The sequence below is a fragment of the Crinia signifera genome, chromosome 9 (assembly GCF_055691185.1).
Source record: "Crinia signifera chromosome 9, ASM5569118v1, whole genome shotgun sequence".
NCBI lineage: Eukaryota > Metazoa > Chordata > Amphibia > Anura > Myobatrachidae > Crinia > Crinia signifera.
In genome coordinates this window covers 70,368,839-70,395,629 of record NC_139225.1, presented here as the reverse complement: position 1 = coordinate 70,395,629, position 26,791 = coordinate 70,368,839, and the positions used below count along the sequence as shown (strand labels likewise).

At 42.5% G+C, this 26,791-nt stretch overlaps 1 protein-coding gene across 9 annotated transcripts in view; it reads right to left on the bottom strand.

Moving 5' to 3' along the window:
* Nucleotides 1-853: 853 nt before the first annotated feature.
* Nucleotides 854-26,791, bottom strand: part of DLG3 (discs large MAGUK scaffold protein 3) — a 198,098-nt gene continuing 172,160 nt past the window's right edge. For 4 of the 9 annotated variants that reach the window (XM_083159156.1, XM_083159161.1, XM_083159157.1 and 1 more), the window contains 11 exons: nt 26,446-26,560; nt 23,222-23,398; nt 22,965-23,037; nt 22,287-22,374; nt 18,250-18,291; nt 18,111-18,161; nt 16,559-16,660; nt 16,272-16,462; nt 15,637-15,746; nt 10,284-10,375; nt 854-3,221 (listed from right to left, as the gene is read on the bottom strand). In XM_083159156.1, the coding sequence (XP_083015282.1) occupies nt 3,115-3,221; nt 10,284-10,375; nt 15,637-15,746; nt 16,272-16,462; nt 16,559-16,660; nt 18,111-18,161; nt 18,250-18,291; nt 22,287-22,374; nt 22,965-23,037; nt 23,222-23,398; nt 26,446-26,560 (1,148 nt within the window). In that variant the 3' untranslated portion in view covers nt 854-3,114. Of the gene's footprint in view, nt 3,222-10,283; nt 10,376-15,636; nt 15,747-16,271; nt 16,463-16,558; nt 16,661-18,110; nt 18,162-18,249; nt 18,292-19,016; nt 19,063-22,286; nt 22,375-22,964; nt 23,038-23,221; nt 23,399-26,445; nt 26,561-26,791 lie in introns of all 9 variants that reach the window. The other 5 variants (XM_083159159.1, XM_083159163.1, XM_083159160.1 and 2 more) reach the window with 3 other exon arrangements.

Sequence of the window (26,791 nt, the reverse complement as noted above, 5' to 3'; positions counted from 1 at the left end):
AGCGACCTATCCCTCCGGAGCTCCCACGGTGCAGGCAGTCAGCGGGGACCCTGACTGCCTGTGCTGCTACAGTGTAAAAAAAAAAAAAAAAGTAAATAAAAATGTCAACCTGAGCCCCCTTATAGAAAGGAGACTCAGGGAACCGACTCCTCTGGGCACTTTATTAAGACTGGGTGTCAGAGGGAAAGGGGCCGTGCTGTCTACAAAGTTCTTAAAGTGTTGACTCCTCACATGCACAGCATCAACCCAGCATAGAGACTCTTCACTGTCCCCTATGGCATGATGGAGAAATGTAAATGACTGTACCATTACTAAAAGGCAATATAAACAGAATTGTCCTTTCCAAAATTCTTCTTCCATGCTCGAGAGTCAGAAACACTTTAAATGGAGCCCAATTACATGAAGAAACCTGTATGTGAGGTACAAACACAACAACACTATTTGAAAAGAAAATGCAAGAAGCCGACAAGTCATTGCAACTTCATTTATTAAAAAATATATGTGCCTCCTGGGTTTATCAGCATCTCTTTAAACAATCAGATTCCATTTCATTTTCTGCTCTGCTGTAAATTACAACTTGGAGGGGAGAGGCAGGGACAAAGATATATATATATATATAAAAAAGGTATTATCACACATTGGTACCAGCCACCCTACCTGCTGTTTATCCCATTACACAATGCGTACCATGACATGCCCTCTTCACAGCCCATTCAAGCTGATGGATAGCAAGCAGGTGGCAACAATTAAATAAAAAATAAAATAAAATCAATGATAAAAAGGAAACTCTTTGCAAAATCCTCAATGTAGCAGCTGGAGAAAAAAAAAAATCACTTTAGAAATGTCACTATCCCCCCCCCCCCCCCCCCCCCCCCTCTCAAAGCTTCCACTGTTCTCTAGCCAAGATTATTCATCAAGCATCATCATTAGTAAGCAAATACATAGCCCTAAAATTGAATGACTCCCCACTTCAGCCACTTGGCTGTGCAGGACACACTGGAGGATAACGGAGCAGAGGGACAGTTCCAATGTTTTTAGAGCCCTGCAGTGTCAGTACCAAGTCTGTGAGAGATCATGCTTTCCATCTCATGAAAAGGGGACCCTGAGCGTTGAGTTTCACACTGAGCATCAAGAAGGAATTTTTGGTTCACTTCTTCAGTCCGAGCAGTTCTCCAGTCACAGCAACACCTCACACCCATTATCAATCTTGGCAGTGTTCATAAAAGAAAGAATACAAAACATCCATCTTGAGAGCACATGCACCCTGTTTAGATAACATGTTACCTGTGGAAAAGTAGTGTTTGGTCATCAGACTTAAGGTAACATAACACATGCTGACATGTTCAAAGCCACTCCAGGAAGAGTGGTCAAGGACATTGGGTGTAACGTATAAACAGCCTTCTAACAATAGCATCCCTGTTCAGTCATGTGCTGCCTGCAGCAGACCTACAATTGCCTGCCCATACCTCCACTGTCTGTGACCTCTACTAGGAGATTTGAAACGCTAAACATTCTGATTAGCAAACACAGAAGCATGGAACAATTTAATTTTTAGCCAAGAGTTTTGTCTGCGAGCAGGTATGGAGCAGATGGACTTATGGTCAATGAAAGGACATCTATATTGCTCCCAAAACTTAGAATTAAGCCCTTCTGTCCTTCCCAGGCTCAGAAATATTCAGCTAAAGTTTTCTTTGTTGTTGTTTTAATTAGCAGAATTGCAATCTAAAAATTAAAAAAGGATTCAAATGGAAAATGAAAAAATATGGATTTTATACCCGTTAATTTAAAAATGGAAGTTACCATGAAAAAAAGTTCACACGGCAACACAACACCGCCTTAAAAAAATAAAAATCATCATGCAGATGTACAAGAGTCAGATCCATTAAACTCTGCTCCTGACTCTCACATTCCCTTTTCCTTATCCAAACGGCTTCTGAGCTCAGTCCTAGAACAGATGCCTCTTCTGGTCCTCAACCCGCACAACTTGGTACCGAGACCACTGCACGCCCCAGGACAGAACTCCCACAAACCTACTTAACTGGTTAGTGTAAAAAGCTCTCAAACCATAAAACAAACGTAGGGGCATGGTTCAGGCCTGTGCAAATAGGCTTGCATTACAACACTTGCACCAAGGGAGGCAGCAGGCATCTCAGGAGTTACTCGTTATCACAGGTACCATGTAGTAGCTTGTCAGGAGACGTTTCTTCTACAACAGCTACACAAGGTAAAAGAGTCTGTTTAAAAAGTTTGGCTCACATGTCAGTTTTCTCAACTTCTTTTTAGGAATTCCTACATATAAAGGAAGATAGCTTCCACTTGTAATCACATATAAAATTATCAATTTACATTATGTCAGTCTTCCGTAAGATTTAGAGTACAGAGAACACACAGTAGAGGAAACTTTCCAACTGGACGAGCTGCAAAAAAGGCAGCCAGACCCCACAGCTGTACTCTCCCAAATATTTGGTGCCAACTGGATTAACCACATATAGCAGATGTACCATTTACCACTTACCCTGCGCAAGCAATGGCAGCCATGGTGGGTAGGCTGTATGTAGTACCAGAACAAAGCCTGAGCTCTGCCCATCACAGAAGAGAACTTTTAAAAAAAATCATTACAAACAATAGAATAGCAGGGACAAATATCCCATCACAGCCAAAATATATATAATATATATATATAATCATATATAAATTATATATACACACGCACACACATTATATATATATATTTATATGTATATAAATATGCCTTCTTCCAATCCAGCAGGGGTAGGGGCTTATAGATAAAGGGTGGGTGTCTAGGAGGACTCGGCCTCTTCTGTTCTTTTCCCTTTTTTTTTGTTTAGTTTTTTTTTGCATTTTGTAATCTAAAGGTTCAAGTCTGTTCTTGCCCCATACAAGTGAGGGCAGGGATTCCTTGTTGACCCCACAAAAATTCCTCAAATGGTCAGTATAACTACACACAAGTTGCAGAGAAAAACTGGTGGAGTCCTGGGCACTGAGGACAAATCCATGTGTATGAGGACAAATGCACATAGAACCCCACTCCGTCTCTCTGTGGGTACGGGTAGTGTTGGATCGTAGAGGGTAGACAGCAGTTCAGTAAAATATTTAGAGTTTTTCAGGTGATGGCACCCAGATATGATGTCCAGAATGATCCTCAATTATTTGCTTGATCTTGTTATAAATTTCTTCCAGTGACTCACCCTGTACGATGGCTGTGGAAAGAATACTTTCATATAAGTATTTATTTTTTGCAACATAACAATTTATAGGCCTTATTCAATTGTTCTTTCGCACTCCATCTTGCATCTAAAGCAACAGGAGATCTCAGGGCAATATGCAACGGATGTTTTTTTCACACATAATGCACTCGAGTGGTTTAGCTGTGCACAGCAGCAGGGTGTCAGCATTTGGGGGATGACTACACACCAGCGGTGCAAGTGGAGATGTCGGCACCGGCAGCAAGACGCTCCCAAACAGAGCTATATTTGAATAGCTCCGGTGGGTGCCGTCTAGTGGCCATGCAAACATTTGAATACAGCCCATAGATCTCAGTTTGGCAGATTCGATGCATGAAATGGGAAGCCTGAAATGAAATAATCACTATAAATTCAGGTCAACTAAAAAAGAAAACCGTGTATTTATGTACTAACTGGGCTGCCGATTTTGAAATCGGGTCCATCGCATCGCATCCGACCATATCGCATGCGATGGACCCGATTTTTCCATTTTTACAAACGATATATTGTCCAGAAACTTCGAAATTAAACAAAATTGTGCAAAATCGTTGTGGTGTATGAGGGCCTTAATTCGTACAGGTGGGAGTAGTATAGTTGTGAGTGCACCAGTGTAAGCAGGGTAGGTGGGAGTAAGGAATACTTTCAAAGAGACAGGTTTAAAAAAAGTAAAAAAAAAGTGTAATTGTGAGTCAGGTGGTTACTGATGATCAGAAACGAAATGCTGGAATTTGCAGAGTGATATGGGAGATGAGAGGATCTGTTTTCTACTGACAATTAATTTAGCTTGAAGTGTGGACAGATGGATAAAGGGAAAGCCAGATTGGATATAGATGATGTGAACACAGGCCTTTTGCTAGCAGTTTGCATAATAAAAAAAAAATCTGGAAATGCAATCTTTATATTATTAATAGCTTATGTTATTTATATCTCCACACACTGTTATCACCGTGGATATTTTATAATTAGTGTTACTAGGATAGGCCTCAGTTGTGCTCACATTGTAAGCCTATTATCTTTAATGGTTTTATCCCATTATTGCATGTTATTATAACGGTTAACGCTTAACCTCCATGGTTTTACTTTTCTATTCCCCGGTTTATTATTGTAATGTTTAACATAGCTTTATTGATCTGTTATGCAGCTCTCGCCCCTTAGCAGCGAATTCCATGTACGTCACTATTCTATTGCTATCTTACACCCTTGTCCACGCCTCCCACAATAGGATGTGTCACTAAGACATCAAACCTTAATTTTATTTTAACTCCTCCTATTCCTTAGGGCAGGCATATCCAAACTGTGGCCCTCCAGCTGTTGTGAAACTACACATCCCAGCATGCCTTGCCATGGATTTAGCATCCCTTATAGCAAAACTGTGGCAAGACATGATGGGACTTGTAGTTTCACAACAGCTGGAGGGCCATAGTTTGGACATGCCTGCCTTAGGGGTTCCATCTATCCTCTTTACAATTTTTTCTTCCTTTGTTATTCTACCCTCTTTCTCTTTTTTTCCCTGGATCGGTCGATGTCTGCATCCTTTTTTTAATTTTTTTTTATTGAGAAATACAATGATGTTGCATAACATACAATCAAAGTCATGTTACAGGTAACATAAATTACATACGAGTAAAGGTGGACATATAGCAGTCTAACAGTGTTCATAGTAAACCAGTAAAGAAAGGGACTCTATATTTAAGGTAACATCGTGGTTTATTTAAAAGGGAGGCATTCCCATCTCCAGGACGGCCATATCGTCTGCCTCCTTTTTATGTTCACTTTTTTGACCTGTGATCCTCCATGACCCTGAAAGTGCTTTCGCTTAATGTTAGTGGCTTTAACTCTCCTACAAAACAAGCCACCCAATACATCAGACGTAATCCTGATATTATGTTGTAATAAACTCATCTGAATCCACCCCACCCACCTATCTTGCAAACATGATCTGCATGTATATTACTCACCCATGTCTTCTAAACATAGCATTGCCATTCTATTAGACCATAACCTTCCCTTTATACTTGAGTACCACCTCGGATGAACAGAGCAGTTTCATTATTATACCTACTGTAGCTCTTCTAATCAAATCTCCAATTGTGCTAGCCTCAGTTTATGCTCCCAACATGCAGCAGGGCTGCCTCTTTTCAACCTTCTTTGCCTGTCTCTTAGGGGGTTAATCTAGTTCATTCTTTCTGACAAAATCCTTCTTAGATGGACAAAACCATGTGCACTGCGGGTGGGGAAGATGTAACTTGTGCAGAGAGAATTTGATTTGGGTGGGGTTTTTCTTCAAAGTGAGATCTATATTGCAGTGTAAAATAAAGCAGTCAGTATTTTCCCTGCATAGAAACAAAATAACTCACCCAAATCTAATTCTATCTGCACATGTTACATCTGCCCCCCTGCAGTGCACATGGTTTTGTCCATCTAAGAAGGATTTTGTCAGAAAGAATGAACTAGAATAAACCCCTTAATTACTTAGTTGACTAACCATAATAGACGTCGACTTTATGGCCACCTTATAGCCTTCTCTAGACAGATTCCCAACAGGCCTAGCTCTTCCTAAACCTGCCAGACCTTTGAAATGTCTCCTCTCCCATATGTCTGTGCATGATCTTTATGGAGCTTGGCGAGTCCCCTACTCCTTAGCTAGAGGATATACCCATCATTCCCCACTGAATGATCTACATTTGTGCATTGACTATTTCTTTGTTAATCGAACACCCTATCAAACTTTATGTGATCAGACCACCTCTCTAGAGAGCTAGATATTAAAATAACACAAACCCCTCCGGTTCGTTATTGGCATCCTAATGATGCTCTTCTCCTTAAACCTGATAAGATAGCTAAGCTCAATGCAAATATCAAAGAATTCCATATTTTAAAATAACTCCCCTAATATTCCTCCTGCTTTTGGGAAGCCCATAAAGCAACCCTGCGTGGCTCATCCGTTTAATCAATTGCACAAATGAAAACCTCTCTAGCACGCAAACAAGCCATAAATTCTGCTTTAAATTTGGCTATTCACCTCAATCTACACTTTCCTAAAAGACGCATGTATCTTAAAATTGTCTGAAAGGCCAATTGAATTAGATTCTCTCTAAGAAAGCTTCTCAGGCCCTATTATGGGAAGAAAGATTTTATGAAAAATTTAATAAAGCCGACTCTTTACTAGCTTGTCAGATTCGAGCTAAACACACTTGTAATCTAAGATGTTCAGATGGCTCAACTACACATGACCCCAAACTGATGGCTAGCCAATTCCAGCGGGCGGCCTCAATTTTTTTTCAAAATTCCGTTGCCTCTGTCCGCATGGCCCTTCCCAGACACTGCTGACTGATCGCCCCGCTGCACACCAGTCACCCACACCCCCAGGCACTCAGCGCAGCCCAGACACAGCCGCTTCACTACTGGCACACCTACGATCGGACCAACACAAATAGCACCCATGATATGGCGCTGATTGGTCCGATCTGAGAGACTGAACCTTCAGCAGGTTCAATCTGTAGGGTTTGACTCGATGCGTACGGAACCGCGCATCCGGTTGAAGGGGATGTCAAACATCCAATTTGGGCCGATATCTTGGCCCTATCTATTGGGATCGGGTGATAATCGGCCCACATTGGATAAGTGTATAGGCACCTTTAGAGTCATGTTGCCACCCTAAAATGGCATCATCCCAAACTTTTGCTCTCAATTCCCTGATTACTGAGAAAGAAATCATAGATGCTATCGAAACACAATGACTTTCCACAACACCCAGCCCGGACGCTTCACTAGTCTTTACAATAAAAAAATTCTACCTCATTATCTGTGCTTAAGCTTTTCTTTAATTCACTTAAGAAGCCCCTACTTGAGATGGGTAATTATAAGCCTATATTCCAAGTAAATACAGACCTAAAGCAACTTACCAAAGTTCTAGCAAACTGCCTAGCCCCACTCTTGTCTTCTCTAATCCATCCAAAGTCGGTTTTATCCCGAAGAGACAGGCCTCAGATAATACAATACGACTTATAGATCTGATCTCTCTGGCCAATAAGAGGGCTACTGTATGTCAGCCCTGGTGGTAGCTCTCTATGCCGAAAAGGCCTTAGATAGCCTAGTCCTTTATTCACCATTCTTGGTATGGGATTTTATTGCTCCATTCTAGAAGGAAGGACTCTTTATATCATAATCCATCAGCATCTGTTTTAGTAAATGGCCTGGTTTCCTAACCTTTCCACATTAAAACAGTATCATACAGGAGTGTCTGCTTATTGCCTATCCTGCTTATTGTTCGCAATAATCATGGAACCATTAGCCGCTAGAATTCAACTTAATACGGCTATCACAGGTATTGGGAGTGGGATCGTCTGACTAGATCGTTCTTTAAGCAGATGTTATTCTCACTTTAACCAACCCATCGCAGTCTCTTCTCCATGCTAATCATGGAAATTGCGTTATATAGTAAATTTTCTAATTATAAAGTTAACACTACTAAATCTGAAGCTTTAGATATAAATATTGCACCCTCAGACCTTGCTACTCTACAAGGAACATTTCCACTTCGCTGGTAAGATCACAAAACTACGTACACCTAGGCACAAAACTTAACAGATATAGTCAGACCTCTATTCTGCTAACTTCCCCAAATGTTTTGCTTACATTAAATCAGATTTCTCCTCGTGGAACAAGCAATTTCATGGCTTGGTTGCATTACCTGTAAAAATGTTGGTCCTCCCTAGATTGCTTAATCTCTATTAGACTCGTCCTATACCTGTTCCAACAAAAGCCTTAACCCCTTCAGTGGGGTTTTTTTTTTTTTTAGGGAGCATTTTTTTTTTTTTAGGGAGCACTTCCTACTGGACAAGTTTTCTTCTGGGGAGCGCTCCCTATAAAAAAAAAAAAAAAAAAACACAACAACACACCCTCCGGGTCCAGGTAGCGCCGTCAAACTTTCTATCAGCTGCTGCCCGACCCCGCCATCAGCAACGGGGCTGACGTCACAAGGTCACACCGTACAGCCGCCGAAGCTGATCTCGGCACTCAGCTCGGCGGCGCTGCCCGGAAAGAGGGAAAGCAGGCAGTGGCATGCCTGAGAATTTTCCGGGTTTGCCCACTGGAGCAAAACCCGGAAAATTCTCAGGAGTGCCACTGAAGGGGTTAAAGCAGGGAGAAGTTTCCAGTTTTATCTGGGCAGGAAAGAGACCTATAGTTCATATGCACCTTTTACATGAAAATTACACTATGGGTGGTCTTGGACTCCCAACTTTATGAAATATTACCGCACGGTACATATGGCACCAACTATTCTATGGCCTGTCCTGCACGCTCTGATAGTGTGGCCGTCATTAGAATCAGAATACGTACATTACTTTTTTCTTTGTATTTGTTATGGTTACCGTCCTCAAACCGCCCAGCCTGCTCCATGCTTCTACCATCTACAGCTGATGTCCTTCACATATGGGATTTCACACCAAACTATCATTTACTCTTTGACTCCTCTTTAGAACAACAACTCTTTTACGCTAGATGAACTAGATATATGAAACCTTCCTATAGTGGACCCGCCATAATACCCTCTATCTACCCTTTCCTGACTTTGCTTCTATTCAGTCTAGACCAGGGGTAGCCAACTCCAGTCCTCGAGAGCTACCAACAGTTCATGTTTTCCAGTTTACCTTGCAGGTACACAGTTGCACTCATTACTGACTATCACATTTTGAATGATCCACAGGTGGAGCTAAATACTTCACTTGTGAATCTGTGAGGAGACCTGGAAAACGTTAACTGTTGGTAGCTCTCGAGGACTGGAGTTGGCTAGCCCTGGTCTAGACTTTCACTCACTCCATCACGTATTTTACCAATATCTTCCAATTTGTCTCTTTTCTATCTCCCTACCACCCATCTTTCTCGCTCTCCTATAGAAACACTATGCAGACACTTACATAACCAAAAAAAGCTCATTTCTACTATTTACCAGATGAATGCATTACTGGTGTATATCATGCTGATCACATTCTAAGCACAGCTAAATGCCACATTGATACTCAGTGGAAGACACTTACTGTAAATCACCTTTTCTAACAGCCAATGCAATCTGGTCTATTTATAGAATTGAGAGAATCACTTATTCTTAATGGCAAGCCTGCCACATTTATTAAAATCTGGTCACCATGGACTGATCATTATCAAGCTGAAGCCTCGTTATCCACCTTGTAATCTACCTAACCTGATTACCTAGACATCGCAGACACCGACCGTCCCACCTGCTCCCTCTTGTTTTCCCCCTTACTCTACTTTTTTCTCCATCACCTTTAACGCTTTTTCTTTCTTTCCCATTAAACTCCAATACTAGTAATTCTCATAAGCGCAATTTGCTATTTTTATTACATCTGATTTCATAGGACTACTTTTAATCTATATGTAAAAACAATGATGCGTCAATTTCTGTACTGTTATTCTCTAAAAATAAAACAGATTTTCTAGAAAAAATAAAAAAAATTGGAAAACATTAATTCTGGTCAGTTTAGCAGATTGGAGAAGTGTGTGCTAAAAGAAAGTAGAAAGAGTGGGTAAATGGAGAAGATAAAGGTCAGGCTTTCTGGCCACAGTATTCAAAAAGGTTGACAGTATTAAATGCAATTCCAGAAGTATTTTGCATTTAGTATAAGTAAGCTTACCACTAGAGCAGTGGTTCCCAACCCTGGTCCTCAAGTACCCCCAACAGTGCACGTTTTGCAGGTCTCCACCCAGAATCACAAGTGCTGTAGTTAGCTCCACCTGTGGATCTTTTAAAATGTGTCTGAATAATGAGTGCACCTGCCGGGTGACCTGGAAAACGTCCACTGTTGGGGGTACTTTAGGACCAGGGTTGGGAACCACTGCACTAGAGGATAGTGACAGAAACAGACCTATAGATGGGGAATCCTGAGGAGATCTCAAAATACATGTGTTAAGTGAAGCACAATATATTAAAAAGGAACAACAGGCTGTAAATCACTTCCAATTGTGCACTACAATTAGGAATTCAGATTGATACAAATTTAGCAAAATTTAACTCACCTGTGAAAAATTCTCCAAACTCCTGTTCGAGCTTGGTGGCTTTATCAAACATCTTGTGAGCTTGTTCAAATGTTTGCCTCCGATTCATTTCCCTACCAAGAGAAACACAGAACATATAACTAACTATATCCACTTTATAGCAGACTCGCACATCAACCATGACGTCTACCAAATTTTCAACGTAAAAGGCGACGGTTGTTGAAATAAAAGTCAAAATATAGAAAATTTGCTAGCACCCCCTTTTATATCCAACGCATAAAAAACTCCACATAAAAATAACTATTGATCTTTCACACATTGGCAAATGAATGGCACAAAAACTGATGCGTAACGAAAGCCCAATACACATTAAGCGATCCCCGCTGACAGACATTGAAGGGTACCCAGCGGGGAACTTGCAGAGGCTTGCGGGGAAGGGAGCAAGGGCCATCGATAGCGGACCTCCCAGTCTGTACATTCAGGATGAGAGAACGGGTTGTTAACTATGAGCATGAAAGCTCATAGTTAACTGTATTGCGTGTACACACTAGACAATATAGTAAAAGTTATCACTCATACTTTTACCATCTTGTCTAGAGTGTAAAGTTCAGTCTTTTCCACAATAAAACAGTTTAATCCGAAAAGAAATAAATGCAGGACACAGGGCATTAGCATTACTGGTACCAATGTTGTATATTTTGAGCATGTGCTCTATGGGTCCTGTACAGATGAAGATTTCAGTGGAATGACACTTTGCTGCTGTTTGGGGAAGGGCTGATAAAGGGGTGTTGCTTCACATCTTCCAACGGACATGTCCTGGCCTCAAAGATGGAATCGTGTCAACAAGTCTGCGTATTCTCATGGGTTACTCAGCTGGCAGATGGTAATGAAGATGATCAGATACTGCATCCTCTGCCACAACAGAAGGATCACACATACATGCATCTACTTCTACCAGATGCCTCCTGCTGCATTACCATATCTGACCATAGCCTCCAAGTAAGCAGCAGTGATGTGCTTCATAACCACATCGGAATTATCGCCAATGGTGTTTTGCAAAGGAAGTCTGTATCAAAGCCATAAGCACTGACTGCAGGTAATAAAATCATAAAAATGCCAGCTAGAGCAAAACAATTGTATCTAATCTGATTACAGTGCAGTATCACTTATTAGGGGGAGAAAAAAAAAAAAAGTCCTACACTTTTCGTCTGCTGCCTGATACGGTTCCTTCTATGCAGACATTACTTTGCCATGTTTTCTTCATTCTAGAACTTGATCTAAAACAGAATTTGGTCTATTGAAATCTGAGCAGAATATTCTGAATGCAGGTGTTTTAATCCATCTTTAGTGGAGACATGATTTGAGTGCCTGGCTAGGGAATGCTCACCCTCTGTTACCATAATACAATTACTTGGTAAAGCTGGGTACAAATGAGGTGATTTTAGTGAACAATATTTTCATGCATAATCGGCTAGTATGTTCACACAATATTGTTACCAATGCTTGCTCCCATGGGCCTTTAGCGACCCGTAGTCTGTACATATCGTCAAGAGCATACTCCTGGATGTAACTACTGAACGAGATTAATAACTATATAACTTGAGGTGTCTGCACTTTATCGTTTGTCCAGGAGTTTCAAGCAGTTTAAAAGAAATAGTTAGCAATAGCGTATCATTGGCACTGCTGGCTAATGTGTACCCAGCCTTTGTAAAGTCATATGCACTTTATACCATGTTCCTAACCCAGTGGTTCCCAAACTTTTTTGCATCACGGCACGCTAGATTATTAGAATATTTGTCAAGGCACCCCTAGGTGCAAAGTTTGCTACCGAGAATTTCAGAAAACAATATTAAATTAAATAAGTTGTGCTTATATGTCAACCTTAGGTCCAGTTATGTGGTAAGGAACAGAATTCACTACTGTTTATCCACATGTTTAACAACCCGGAAGCCACCAGCACTGATTTTGCCTATTACATTGACCATAAATAATTTGAATCGTTTCTGGACAACAAAACAGACACCCCTGCAAGTGCTCCGAGGCACCCCAGGGAACCTAGGTGCACAGTTTGGGAACACTGTCCTAACCAGTTTCTTCCCCTACTGATTTACAGGGACTTAAAAGGTCAAGTGGGAGCTGATCTGGTATCGATGCACAAATGTCTCATGTTTAGTAACCCGCGTGACGCCACATCCAATGTTCGTTATCCACACAGATTTATATTTTGTGCACACTGCATCACACCCTCTGAGGGTTTTGTGAAAGAGGTATCAGAATAGACTCAAGGAACTAAATTTGCAGTACATGGATCAACTTTCTAGCATTTCTTCAGTAATATACAGATGTGTAGAATTGTAAAGTGCAATGGAATATGCTGCGCTATATAAGAAACGGTAAATAAATAAAATGGGTACTTGTTTAGATTCACGGCGGCCGATATATCGGATGTGATATCGGCCGATCCGATGCAATGCGATTTTTTACCTGTTCATAACCCCACTATCCACTATGGCCAGTATTCAATGGCCGGGACCGCGGCCGGCAGCGAATCCTGTGTAGGATTCGCTGCACTTTCGCCGCAATTCTCCCTTCAGAGAGATTCGCCCCGCAGCCGCCCATCCACCCTATTCAACGCCTCAGGGGATCTCTGCCCCTGGCGGCAAATTTTAATCCCCCCCGGCAAATGCCGCGGGGAGCTGGGGGACGTCTGCAGGCAGGGAGATGGAAGCCTCCCTGCCTGCGCCGGACACTGTGGGGGTGAAGGAGAGCTGGCAGGGACACAATCTGATTTTTTTTTTACACCAAAAAAAAATAACAAAAACGCTTTATTTTAAAAGATCACATTCCAGTTCACCTCAAAAAGACGACGAATGTAAAACTGAGAATCATGGTGAAAATCAATGGATAAAGCAGTTCTCCATTTGAGCATTGTATACACTCTCGGCGAATTCCACTGAAAACCCCATTGAATTCACCAGCGAATTGCAGCGAGCATGAAACGGAGAACTGGCCGGCATTCACTGTTCGCTTTCAGCGAACATGGAACATTGAATGGGGTGAATCAGATTTTCAGTGAAAAAATTTCACCGCGAGGAGTGAAAACAGCCCGATTCGCCGAGAAACCAGTGAATCGGGAACATTGAATACTGGCCTATGTATGGAGTTGATTTTATATAGTGTGCGCAGTAATCCACGTCCGCTCGCCACACTAAATAAAATCAAATCCATGCATAGTGGATAGTGGGGTTATGAACAGGTAAAAAAAAATCGCATCCGATATATCGGCCGCCGTGAAACTAAACAAGTACCATAAAATGTATGTTTATATGGGATCTAGAATGAATAGCCATGACATGTCTGGTTGGGATGGAATTGGAAGCTTGATGTGAATGACAGACATAAAACACTATGGTTCCTTTGGTGTTTTGGCTGATGTGTAGATGTAAATATACGGGTTCGGTGAGGAAGTCTGCCTGCTGAAGCTTTATCTATCCATTCCACTTTATGTTGATCAGCAAATGTACTGCAAGCTTGCCCTAAAGGACATCTAAAAACTTTCACTGTGGGAATTCCTTACTGTTGTGTTGGGGTTTGCTCTTGTGTATTAATGGCTATTTTTAGTAAAACATTAATAAATAAATAAACCAAGCTTGTCACTATACTGTATCTGTACTATTTCTTTGGCACTGCGCACAATCGGGATCTTTGTCTGGTCAAAATCATCTCACCATACCCTGCTTTCAGTCATTATAGATGGCCACATCTATCACAAAAAGGTATGCCAACCTGATTAAAGCAGGGACTGCCTTTTAAGCCCAGGACCGCTGCTAGTCAGGGACCCGGGTGCCTATTCACCTGTCCCTTTCAGCCATGCTGCCAGTGGCGCAAGGCTGAAAATGAATGCAGCTGCTTCAGGACAAATGTCTTTGCAGCAAGGTACCCAAGTGACTACCTCAGGAGGTGGGAATGGGTCCCATACAGCAGCTCCCCAAGTGCAGACAGAAAGAGGCAAACTGTGCCTGTGAGGTCTTCAAAAACGTAAAAAAAATAAAAGTTGAACTCTGGAGCTCTAGAGTAACCGGCTTTCTCGGGCACATATCCTAAAACTGGTCTGGGAAAGGGGGATAGAGGTGGAGGAGTCACTCACGCATTTAAATGTATTGACTCACCAGTGTCCTCTATTGAGGAAATAGAAATAATACATCCAAATGAATTTGACAAAAGCTACAATATCAGTTAAACTGCTTTAGTTTAAAGCACAGTAGGGCAGATGTATTAAGCGTGGTGGAGATAAAGTGAAAGGCGACAATGCACCAACCAATCAACACCTGACATTTTAAAAACATAGCCGATTGGCTGGTGCGTTATCACCTTCCAGTTTCTTCACCAGGCTTAATACATCAGTGTCTGAAAATGACCGATTGTATCATTATCCATAAATTCCCTACTGGCGGTATCATTTATAAAATGTATTAACATGACCTAGTTATGCCTATTATGCTATGTGTGGCCAAACTAAGGCCAAGCTCTGGTACCGAGCCCATGAATGCCAAAGCCGACAATGTTCATTTAATAGGCCACGCATACTACTCTGGTGAGCTGTCACAGCTCGCTGGGTCAGTATTCAAATTGACATGCACATGGCGATTCCCCCTCGCTTCGTTTTTGAAGCGAAGCTCACAGCTAAATGCATTAGCCGTGAGCCTAACTGTTTGGGGTACTCCGGGCGGCGCAGGGGTTAAACATTGAGGATCACTTGATTTCTGCGATCCCCGCTGTTTAACGCCCTCGCCGGCCACATTGAATACGGGCTTTAATGTCCGCACATTTTATGATTGGTAGCCACCAACACTGGTTTTGCCTTTCACACGGACCAAAAACGATCTTATTTGATACTAGTTCACAAACCTGTGGAACCCCTGCAACCACCCTAAGGGTTATTTCACATGCTCCGGCTCCTGCCGGACGGCGAAATCCTGCACGGCCAGGAAGCCGTGCCACACACAGTAGCTTGCAATGGAGGGTATGGCAGCCGTCCCTTCCAGTGGTGGGATCCGGCTGCAACCGTGCGGCCGGGCCGTCCCGTGTGAATGGACACAATTGTGTTTATTATTAACTACAGTGTGCTTTTCACCATATGGGATTTCGCCGTCCGGCAGGAGCCGGAGCGTGTGAAATAGCCCTGAGGCACAGCAGTGTTCCCCAACACACAGCTTGGGAACCACGGCTCTAAGTATACTTAATTCGATTTTTCATCAATAAAAAAGTAAGTGTAGGTTTTAACCCTGGAAACGCAACACTGATTGTCAACAATTTACAAATCGATAAAAGTAGATGAAACACAAATACACCCCTACAATAAACAGTTACTTACATGAGTGCTTCTACTGATTTTGGTTTGATAAAAATAGCAATAGGGAATAGTTGTGCTTGTTGCAATCGTTTGATTGCGTTGCCAGATACATCGAGAATGCAGTGTTTTCCCTGTGAAAGAGAATTAATTAGTTACACTAGAATGTGAGACATCAAATTAGGAGAAAAGTCGGTACTTGTGTAGTTTCGCGGCGCCAGCATGGAACCGTGCATCTGAGTCCCTTCGCTCACCCACGATGCGGGCTTGGGGGCTTGCTGCGCTCGCCACACTATCTAAAATCAACTCCATGCCAACGTGGATAGTGGGGTTATGAACTATCCACGTTGGCATGGAGTTAAGTTACTTTAGATAGATTGCCGAGCGTAGAACCTGGAAGTAGCACGGCGCCGTGAAACTACACAACTACCGAAAAGTCTATACACATATACAGATAGAGCCACGCACATCATTGCTGCAATATGGCCGCTAGTGCCCTTTTGTCGCAGTATGTCGCACCAAAAGTGCAGAATCGTCATGCTGTGCCAATCGCTGGCTAATTATTTTGTATGAGCAGCATGCGCACGTGGAAATTGCAAAGCAACAATGAGCGCTGCTATATCTGTATACAAATAACCTGATCACCTTTCCAAACGTACCCTTTCAGCTACTGCACGCACAGACTGAATACTAGTCCCGTAGAGATTGTCATTAAACTGACCAGCCTCTATGAATTTATTTTCCTGAATATCTTTCTCCATCTGTTCCCGAGAGGAGACAAAATGATAGTCCTGTCCGTCCATCTCCGTCTCCCTTCGTGGTCGTGTAGTGTCTGCAGTGATTGAATTGACTTGCATTAGGAGAGAGGAAATGAGGCACTGGATAAAGTTTCAGAAAATATGCGCGTTAAAAATATATATTAGAGGGCAACATAAGTACTACTTACGTGGAACACAGGAACCGAATTTGTGTGGAAATTCAGAGATTAGGTCATCATTTACTCTGTCTTTCAGGGGACCCAAGATAATGACTGGTCTAGAATAATGAACTGGGGCAAAAAAATGTAATACATTAGTAAACATTTAGGAGCATTAATTGCACACCATATTAATCTACAGCAGTGCTTGTAGATTTCAGCAGAAGGACCCCCAAATAGTGTACAGTGTCCCTTTCGGCACACTCCTAATCATAGTCTACATCAGGGGTGGGGAACAGTTTTTGTGCCAAGGGCCATTTGTATGGGGAAAAAAATCCTTCGGGGGCCATATGTGAAATTTCTCTTACAAGTTGTCTTGCTGCAGCCGTCCCGCGCTCCGGCAGCTGCCGCTGAGTAGGACTGACAGTCTCCGGCTGCTGTTAAGAGGAATTTCGCAAGAATTCCCCTGTACTTTACTCCCGGCAAAGCCGCCGGGTGGGTGGGAGGGCCACTCAGACCGGCTACGGGGGCCGCATACGGCCCTCGGGCCTGAGGTTCCCCACCCCTGGTCTACATGGATGTTTAAGTATAAGAACCACCCCCCAAAATTGGAAAAACACGTTTCCATGCGTCAACTATCACTATGTTCACCTTTTGTGTAGTGTGCGTTAACCTATCATCCACATCACTATAATTATATATAGTGATGTGGATGAAATGTAAAAAAAGTGTGTGTGTGTGTGTGTGTGTGTGTTGGGGGAAATCAGTGAGTTTTTGCTAGTTAAAAGTTAGAAGTGTTGGAAAAAATGTCAGGAGCTGATTGGCTGGAACACCATTAATCAAACACATATGGCAGTTAGGAGCTGCTTGGGTGGGGCAGCATTTATTTTGAGCAACAAATTATAAAACACATTGATAAAGGAGCCCCTAGATGTGGTTATCCAGCTTACCTGGTGTTGAGAAGAATAACTTAATTGTGATAAGTCCATGATAAATTATTATATTGCAATAAAGACATTTAATATGATATTTGAAACACAAAGTGAATTATAGGTCATTTGTGCCATGTAGAAGTCCCATATAATTCACACACACAAAAAAACCTTGCGGTCTGCTTGAAGTGTGCATGTTACAGGTAGCCATTGTCCTGGCTTACTACTTGGAAAACACTTTATACCATTGTCTATTAATGATTAACTCATTATGAAAGTCACACCACCAAGTGCCCCAAGGAGTAGGAGCTGGATGTGTAGCGGGCAGGGGTTGGGCTCTTGTACTACTTCAAGGCCTGAGCAGAGGGCCACAGGAAGAATTACACCTCCTGTGAGATCAAACTGCAACATGCGCACTTACAGTTCGTTGCTCAAAATAAATGCTGCACATGACGGAATACCCAGTTAGACAAAAAGTGATAGTACAACAGGGCTCGTGTCAGATGTTTACAGATACGTCAGTATCGGTTTTTGAACAGATGTTTTGTTTTAATTTATTACAGAGTAATAATTAGAGAATGGCACAACCCTGTATCAGGTCACCTAAAGTATATGTTTTTAAGGCACATGCCTTTATTTGTATGACTTACTCTCTTGCCGGGTCACTGGCTCATATGAAAGGATAGTGTCTTCTTGTCCCTCTGTGGAGTAATTGTAAAAGTGCTTGTTTCAGATTTCACAAGATTTAAAAGGTCAATATTACAAAAAAGGAGGCGATTGTCTACTTACTGGAGCTGCTCTCGCTGTCACTGGTATTCGATGTCACAGCCTCTGTAAAAAGGAATAAAAAGGTCACCATGGGGTACTGGGTAATAGTGGAAATGTGACAAAATGCACACAGAGAGCACAGGGAAAGGGTTGCAGCACACCAGGTGCAAGCGCCACTAAACTTCTGCCTGTCCTACTGTATTACTAGATGATGTATAGAATTTGATGGCATACAAGAACCTCTTGGCCCATCTAGACTGCCCTTTAGTATGATATCAGAATTACGATTAAGATGGGCTCAAACCGATTCAGGATGTGTATACAGTTATATTAGGTTCAGGACTTAAATTAAATTAACTTTTTTAACTTAACTTTAGATATCACGGACATCACTTGCCATGTAACCGTAACAAATAACTAGATATTTTAAGAACAATTTGCTTAATTCCAGAAAATGGACCTGTGTTTGGATGTGATGCTTTAGCTGAATGCAGGATACACAAACCTAGCTTACAGAGCTGAGAAATCAAGTCTATAATTAAATGATCACTTATGGACTAAGCTTCTGGGAATTCCAACAAACATCTTATTAAAGGCCGCAATGCTGCTTATCTAAGTGATCTATGCAGGGTCAGACAGTTATGTGCATTACATACATAGGTGAAAGGAGACGTACCACAAGCAACCATATTGCCCCCCCCCACCCACACCTGACAAGACGTGCCCCCAAGCACATAGACCCCAATGGTGAGATCAGAGCCCCTCCCCCCTCACACTGAGGGACTTACTTAGACTCTTTGATCCATAATAATCGTCACTTAAGCCAGGGAAGTCCTGATAGTACAGATAGGAGAGAGGAGAAAGATAGAGACAGTGAGAGACAGCCAGGTAGAGACAGTGTTCGGAAGAGAGCCAAAAGAATAGTCACCATGCACAGAATAAAGCCAAACGTCACCTCCTCCTTATGTAACAAATACATGTAAGCAAGGCAGGTGAAGAATTGTCAAAAAAGAGGAAGTTGCAACTGATCACATGAACTTATCAGTATTAGAAGGGACAAAATGGCTCATTGTAGGAGGTAACACTTAGGACAGAGGAAAGTAAGGTTCAAGAAGGTTGATGATATTCTGGCATGACTGAATAATCATAGTTCCCACGTAAAAGTAACATTGGTACATGGGATGGTCCTGTCCCAGCAACACTGCCAAGTGCAGCGCTTAGAATGTGGTGTGTTAAGCTGTATTGTTTTATCATATACAACTTGCGTTCTCATGTTGAATCCAGTCCCTCAGCGTGCACGATCTAGTACAGTATATCCATGTTACTGACCACAATAATTTTGTGCTGTTATTTGAAATATCCAGATTAACTCTGTTCCCATTTCCAGATTTGCCATCTAAGAGGGAACTTTACTGTCCCATTACTCCAAAACTGTAATATACAGTAACATCATAAAAGACACATCCTAAGGCTTACCAATATGACCCAAATCATAGCATGGTGGCCAGATCATCAAAAGGACCAGTACTTATTATACAACTGTAACCACCGCACATTCGGACAGTCTGCCCCTCTACGTGGCATACCACTGTCACCGCACCTCTACATTTCCCATCAATAGAATCTGACAAATGCATGTGATCTGTCCCATACACAGAGTGCCCATGTCACCGTCTATCACAGTGCCACCGGTTTCATTACTGACCACAGTTTATACACCCAATGCTACAGATCTGTTCTCATACATCTGTGCAGTGACAAACAGCCACTCTTGGTGGACCAGATCCTGTGGGAATGCCAGCATTGTGCCGCTTTTTGCTGAAAAAGGAGTCTAAAGCTGGGAATACACCAACAGATGTATATGTCCAATCTATCTGGTGGGAACAAAGATCTGGTAATATATGGAAGCATAAGAGAATCAACTCTCACAAATGGGAGCATAAGAGAATCTCACAAATGTTGGACAAACAAACAAACAATAGTGATTCAGATAAATTGGTTAAAGCACTTTGATTTAACAAATTGGACACAATGAATGAGGAGATCATGCAGATTGATATGCAACATATCTATTGTGTGTATCTGATTTTCTGAATCTGCATTGGAAGTGTTGCAATGCAGCAACCACAGCTTTGTTCTATGTAGAGTTCCTTTGTGCTTCATATACAACTCAGCTGCAAACCAATACAAATGTGGCATATCAAATTAGCCAGCAGCACCTTCTAGTTGATCCTAGTCAAATCACAACCGAGATGCATTTTTGGCCCAAAAAGAAAATACCCCCACACACTAGTTAAGCTGCATGACCTGGCAGCTCCCCCATCTTCTGCTGAATGGCACATTGAAGCTAGATGGACAAGGACACATCTGTATAACAAAAGGACTTTAGTCCTGTGGCCATTATTTACATCATGCTCTAACCAGAAGCTATAAAAAAAAAAAAAAAAAGTGCAAGCTGACAAATTCAGTCATACCAAATCATGGTAGCATGGATGGTGTATTGGTTAGCATTACTGCCTCACAGCACTGAGGTCATGGGTTCGATAGCCACCATGGTCCTAACTGTGCAGGGTTTGTATAATCTCCCACTACTTCCGTGGGTTTCCTCCGGGTACTCCTGTTTCCGGTACTTGTGTATTTTGGCGGCGCCCATCGCATCGCATACCATAACGCATGCGATGGTATGCGATGCGATTTCGTGGGATACTGTGCGATGGCATACAATTTGAAAATTGTATGCCATTGTACATGGCATACAATGCCATGCAATGCGATTAAACATTGTATAAGCACCCTAAAGGGTGCTTATACAATGTTAAGCACCCTAATGGGTGCTAACAATGTTAAATGCACCCCCACGCCACCCCCCACTATAAACGTGAACCCGAAGCGTGGCGAGCCCACGAGGGGCGGCGGTACGCGTCCTACGACCTTTTCATACCCCCACTATCCACGTCGGCGTGGAGTTGAGAATAGAATAGTGTGGCGAGCGCAGCGAGCCATTGAGCCCGAAGCGTGGCGAGCGCAGCGAGCCCCGCGAGGGGATGCGGATACCTGTGTAGCCCGCGAAGGGACGCGTTGACCTGTGAAGGTATCCGCGTGCGCTCGCCACACTATTCTATTCTCAACTCCACGCCGACGTGGATAGTGGGGGTATGAAAAGGTCGTAGGACGCGTACCGCTGCGCTCGCCACGCTTCGGGTTCACGTTTAGAGTGGGGGGTGGCGTGGGGGTGCATTTAACATTGTTAGCACCCATTAGGGTGCTTATGCGATTTTTCATCGCATAGGGGGTAAAAATCGCATCGCATGCCATCCGGTACATGGCATGCGATGCGTTCATCGTGCGATGCACATCAGGGGCGCCGCCAAAATACACAAGTACCCTGTTTCCTCCCACAATCCAAAAATATACAGGTAGGTTGATTGGCTTCCAACAAAAATTAACCCTAAAATGTCTCTATGTGCGTGTACATGTGGTAGTGAATATAGATTGTAAGCACCAATGGGGCAGGGACTGATGTGAAATGTTCAAATACTCTCTTTAAAGCGCTGTGGAATATGTGTGCGCTATATAAGAAACTGTTAATAAATAAAGTCTGCATACATTCTGCTTAGCTAATGTGTTGACATAGGCCTCTGTATCCCCCTTTATAGGATACAATACTTTGGTTGTTATTTTAGTGTTATTGCCTTCGAGGGCTTACATCTGTTCATACCCAGAGCAGATCACAGCACAAACCAAGATGCTTTACTGTGGTCCATGACAATTGCGAGAGCAAATCACATGGCTCTGGCACTACCCAAGGAAGGTAATTGCAAAACGGAAGGAAAACCTAACAAACAGAAAAAGACACGACTGCTCTGTCCTACACTTTTCTCGGCTTGTGTGACACAGCCCAAGTGTATGAGCATTATCAGGTAGAACACTTTCTTCCTAAAGCACCATCTGAGCTACATTCTGCTGCTTCTATAATAGGTGCATGCCCCTCAAGCCAGTGAAGTTATGAGCTACACTTATATGATATAAGATCTGACATGTCCTCTCCTCTTACTTACGTGCGTTGCTGGTCTCTTGAACAAGACTCTTGTAAAACGGAAACTTGCGAGACAGTCGAAAACTCTTTTTACGCTTGGATTTGATAGACTGTGGCAGATGGGGGACGGCACAGAACGGGTAACGGGAATGAGAATGCCAGATAGTGTAGAAATGGAGGAGAGAATGGAGAAGAACAAAATAAAAACAAGACAAAACAAAAAACGGGTTTATATGGCATGCAAAAATAAATTATAATGGGATAACGTGATGAGCTGAGAGGCAGGGATAACATGGAACGTTGAACATAAGCCTTTATGGGAACAGCAGATATCACCTGGCCTACATTCTACCAAACTTAAATTAAGCCATGAAAAAGGCTTTTTCCCTCTCTAACCTACTTACATGATAGCTTTTTTTTGGAAAATAAATCAACATTACCCATGAATAATTCCTACCAGTCACAAGTTATTGTAGTAATTACTACCTTCTGTGTATGGCATTACTGTACACTTATTTTAACTATTGAGTGATCTCATTTAAAAAAAAAAAACAAAAAAAAAAAACTCTTGAAACCATTACAATACTTATTGGTCTCATGTAATCTAGCATACAATAAATGGACAATTAAGCATATTCAAATGAAAGCACACATGTTGTAATAACCGGCTGCCCGGATAGGTAGCAGCACGTGTACTCACTCTGTTGGACTCCATGCCGGAGCGTCCATGGAATTTGACAGTTTTCAGTCGCGCTCTCTCTTTTTTCTCAACCCTGCACAAATATGAGCAGACATCTATAGGTAGGTACACATGGAAATATCCTATGTGACTCATATAGCGGCTTGAAACCATACATAGGTATGATACATACGGCAAATATCCTCCGTTAATACACTATCTTTTCAAGTGCAGGATGGACTTCATGCCAGTCATGTGACGAAGGCGATACCACTCACCTCTTTTTGCTGGGGATAACCCCGATTTGTTCACTTTCCCCATGTGGAGTGACAAGTCTCGCCTGCCACCATTCATCATCAGAAGCATTAATTACATGAAGAATATCCCCATAGGAGAAGCTCAGCCCCTGGCTTGGTAGACAGCTGTCCCGAGACCGATCGTAGTCAAACAGAGCCCTGTTAATGTTAAGAACCAGAATTAAATTTTTATTCTATACTATTCCAGAAATATCCAGAAGAATGAGTTTTATACGGAAGTGCAGATATTTCACCATCAAATGCATAGGCGCTGTTAAGACTACAGTAGCCACAGAAAACTGGGATTACAAGAATAGGTACTTGTGTAATAGCCCGGCTACGCTACGTTTTCAGAACGGGTGAGGGTAAGAAATGGCATACGACACCCCGGAGATCAGGTTTTAATGTGGCAGCGCCAAATGCATTGGGTGTCCATTAACACGGGTTTGTGTCAGTGGCAGCAAATGGTGCTGCTGAAAAAAAGCCACCGACTCCTCCTATGTCTGCGGCAGGTTAAACATTGTGAGAGGTTCTGCAGTCACTTCATCTTCGACTGACTACGCTGGCCGCAGGAACACTTTGCTACTTCTAACTGACTACGCTGGCCGCGCGAACACTATGCTGATTCTGACAGATGCTACGCTAACTATGTAACCGGCACCATGCTATTACACAAGTACCCAAGAATAAAAGAGAAACAGCAGTAAATATGACATAATACCATTTGTTGGTAAGAGGTTTTACAGGTGTATTGAGACATTTGGCCAATAATCCTTAAGACCTATTTAAGCTAGTGTCAAATAGATTGTAAAACATTGTATAGATCCATCAATCGTTCACATTTCAAAAATTGTGTCAGCAAGCTTTGGAGAATTTTTTAAAAATCTTTTTGGCAGCTTATAGAAGGAGACTGGAATCTGATTGGTTGGTATGTGCAACATCAGATTCATTTCAGAAGCTTTAGTAAATGTACCCCATTAAAGAAAAAACACACAAGGCTAAACAATAATAAAATTACAATAAAAGGTGAATTCTATGTTCGCTGAGGTGATGTACTACATGACAATATGCTTGAATGTATTATATTCATCCGATGCTTTGTAATAAAGGGTGACTGAATATTACTGCATAAAAGTAATAAGGGTGTAAGACTATTCTTGTTAGAAATAATTTATAGTATAAGAGCTTTTACATATTGTAGAATTAGTATCCATGGAAACTTTCTGTGAAGTTAGATCTATTGTTTATTAAAGGAATAGATTATTGAATTTAGAATATATTGGCAATAATGTGGTGTGGCAACCCCATATTTCTAAAGTTCATTGTTTTCCCTAGGGTCACCTTCTCACACTGCCAAGCACCCCCGCCGAGGTCCCCGCTTCCCATAATTACAAAATATTGCCCCTCGGAGAGAACCCTAAGGGGTTGTCAGGTGCTACAGTGAATGTAAGTGAAGTTCAGATACACTCATTCGCCTACATTCAGGCAGTTATGCGAGTCCCAATTTATTTTTATGGTACTCTTTACCTAGCACGGCGCCCGCGATTTTGATCGCGGGCAAAAAATCGCGGGCATCGCATGCACTAAAAAAAAACGGGTGCGATGCGACCGACGCGATTTCCCATAGGGAACAATGTTAAATGTCTCAATTGACCCGTTTTTCCTGTTCAATGCCTCAATGGACCCGATTTTTCCATAGGAAACTATGTTAAATGGCCCACAGAGGCCAAATAGGCACCCTGAAGTGTGAAATGGCCCCCACAATTGTTAACGCCACCCCAAGATCAACGTGAACCCGAAGCGTGGCAAACGCCGGCGGTACGCATCCTACGACCTTTTCATACCCCCACTATCCACGTCGGCGTGGAGTTGAGAAAAGAACAGTGTGGCGAGCGCAGCGAGCCACCGAACCCGAAGTGTGGCGAGCGTAGCGAGCCCCGCGCGGGGACGCGGACACCTGTGAAGGTATCCGCGTCCGCTCGCCACGCTTCGGGCTCGGTGGCTCACTGCGCTCACCACACTGTTCTATTCTCAACTCCACGCCGAAGTGGATAGTGGGGGTATGAAAAGGTCGTAGGACGCGTACCGCCGGCGCTCACCACGCTTCGGGTTCACGTTGATCTTGGGGTGGCGTTAACAATTGTGGGGGCCATTTCACACTTCAGGGTGCCTATTTGGCCTCTGTGGGCCATTTAACATGGTTTCCTATGGAAAAATCGGGTCCATTGAGGCATTGAACAGGAAAACCGTGTCAATTGAGACATTTAACATTGTTCCCTATGGGAAATCGCAGCCATCGCGTTGGTCGCATCGCACCCGTTTTTTTAGTGCATGCGATGCCCGCGATGGGCGCCGTGCTAGGTAAAGAGTACCATTTTTATATATATCTGACCACACAGCTTTGATTTAACTAAACTAATAATCTATATAAAAGGCATGGGACTGAAATACTGCAAATATGGTGGACTGTAAGTGTATGCAGTCATTTGGAACACTGTCTAGAATACACCAAGCTACACTACAAGATACTTCTGTATTTCTGCACTACCCGCAGCGCTATTCTCACTATAGTGTTTATACTGTAGGACTTCAGGAAGGACAGCTGTGTTATGTCTGTGTATGGAACACCAAATAGGAGGCAGAAGAACCATTTTCTTTTGCTCTCATCTCGTTCTAGGAACTTGCTGCATAACAAGGTACCCAATAGGTCAGGGCTGAGTAATTGCGGCCCTCCAGATGTTGAGGAACTACACATCCCAGCATGCCTTGCATCAGTTTCAGCATGGCCACATAGCAAAACTAATAGTTCCTCAACATCTGGAGGGCCGCAATTGCCCAGCCCTGCAATAGGTGCTCCCATATACCTTTTGCTGCACCATAGGGTACTCTGTGGGTGGTTCAGGTCCACAGGGTTAAACCAGATACTCTGTTTTTAACCCGGCTTGTTCTTACTTCACCATCCATGTATCCATGCCGGCATAGTGAGATAATATACAAAGTGTAGCAAGTTACTGAGCCAGAAGCATACAAGCAAAGTGAGCCATGTGAGGGTGCGCGTTACACTAATTGGGGGGCCAGGTCAGCACAGACCAAAAAAATGGGAAAAACTCAAGTAGACACTGTCTGTAATAACCCACATCCCTAGATAGGCGCTCCGGCATACCTGTACTACACGTAAGAGAAGTTACAGCAGATCATGTATGTACCTGACGTAGAGAGATCTTTTCTCACTGGTGCGCAAAGATCCGGATCCAGAGCTCATGCTGCTGTTCATCATTTGCTCTCGCAAATCATGGATCTTTGACTCAAACCGACTGTACTCTAAGGGACAGAAAATGACAGTATACTTTACACAGACTTGTTAGAAGATAATGTTAATTCCATAATCTTCATTCATCTTCCGTAAGAGCATAGGTGGTCTTTTTACAATACAAGTCATTTATCAATAATCTGCTACACAAAACCCTTGTTGAAATTTCAATTCAACAAATGAGAAATACCTCCATGACATTACAGGTCCACACATATATACACGGAGCTACTATGTAAACT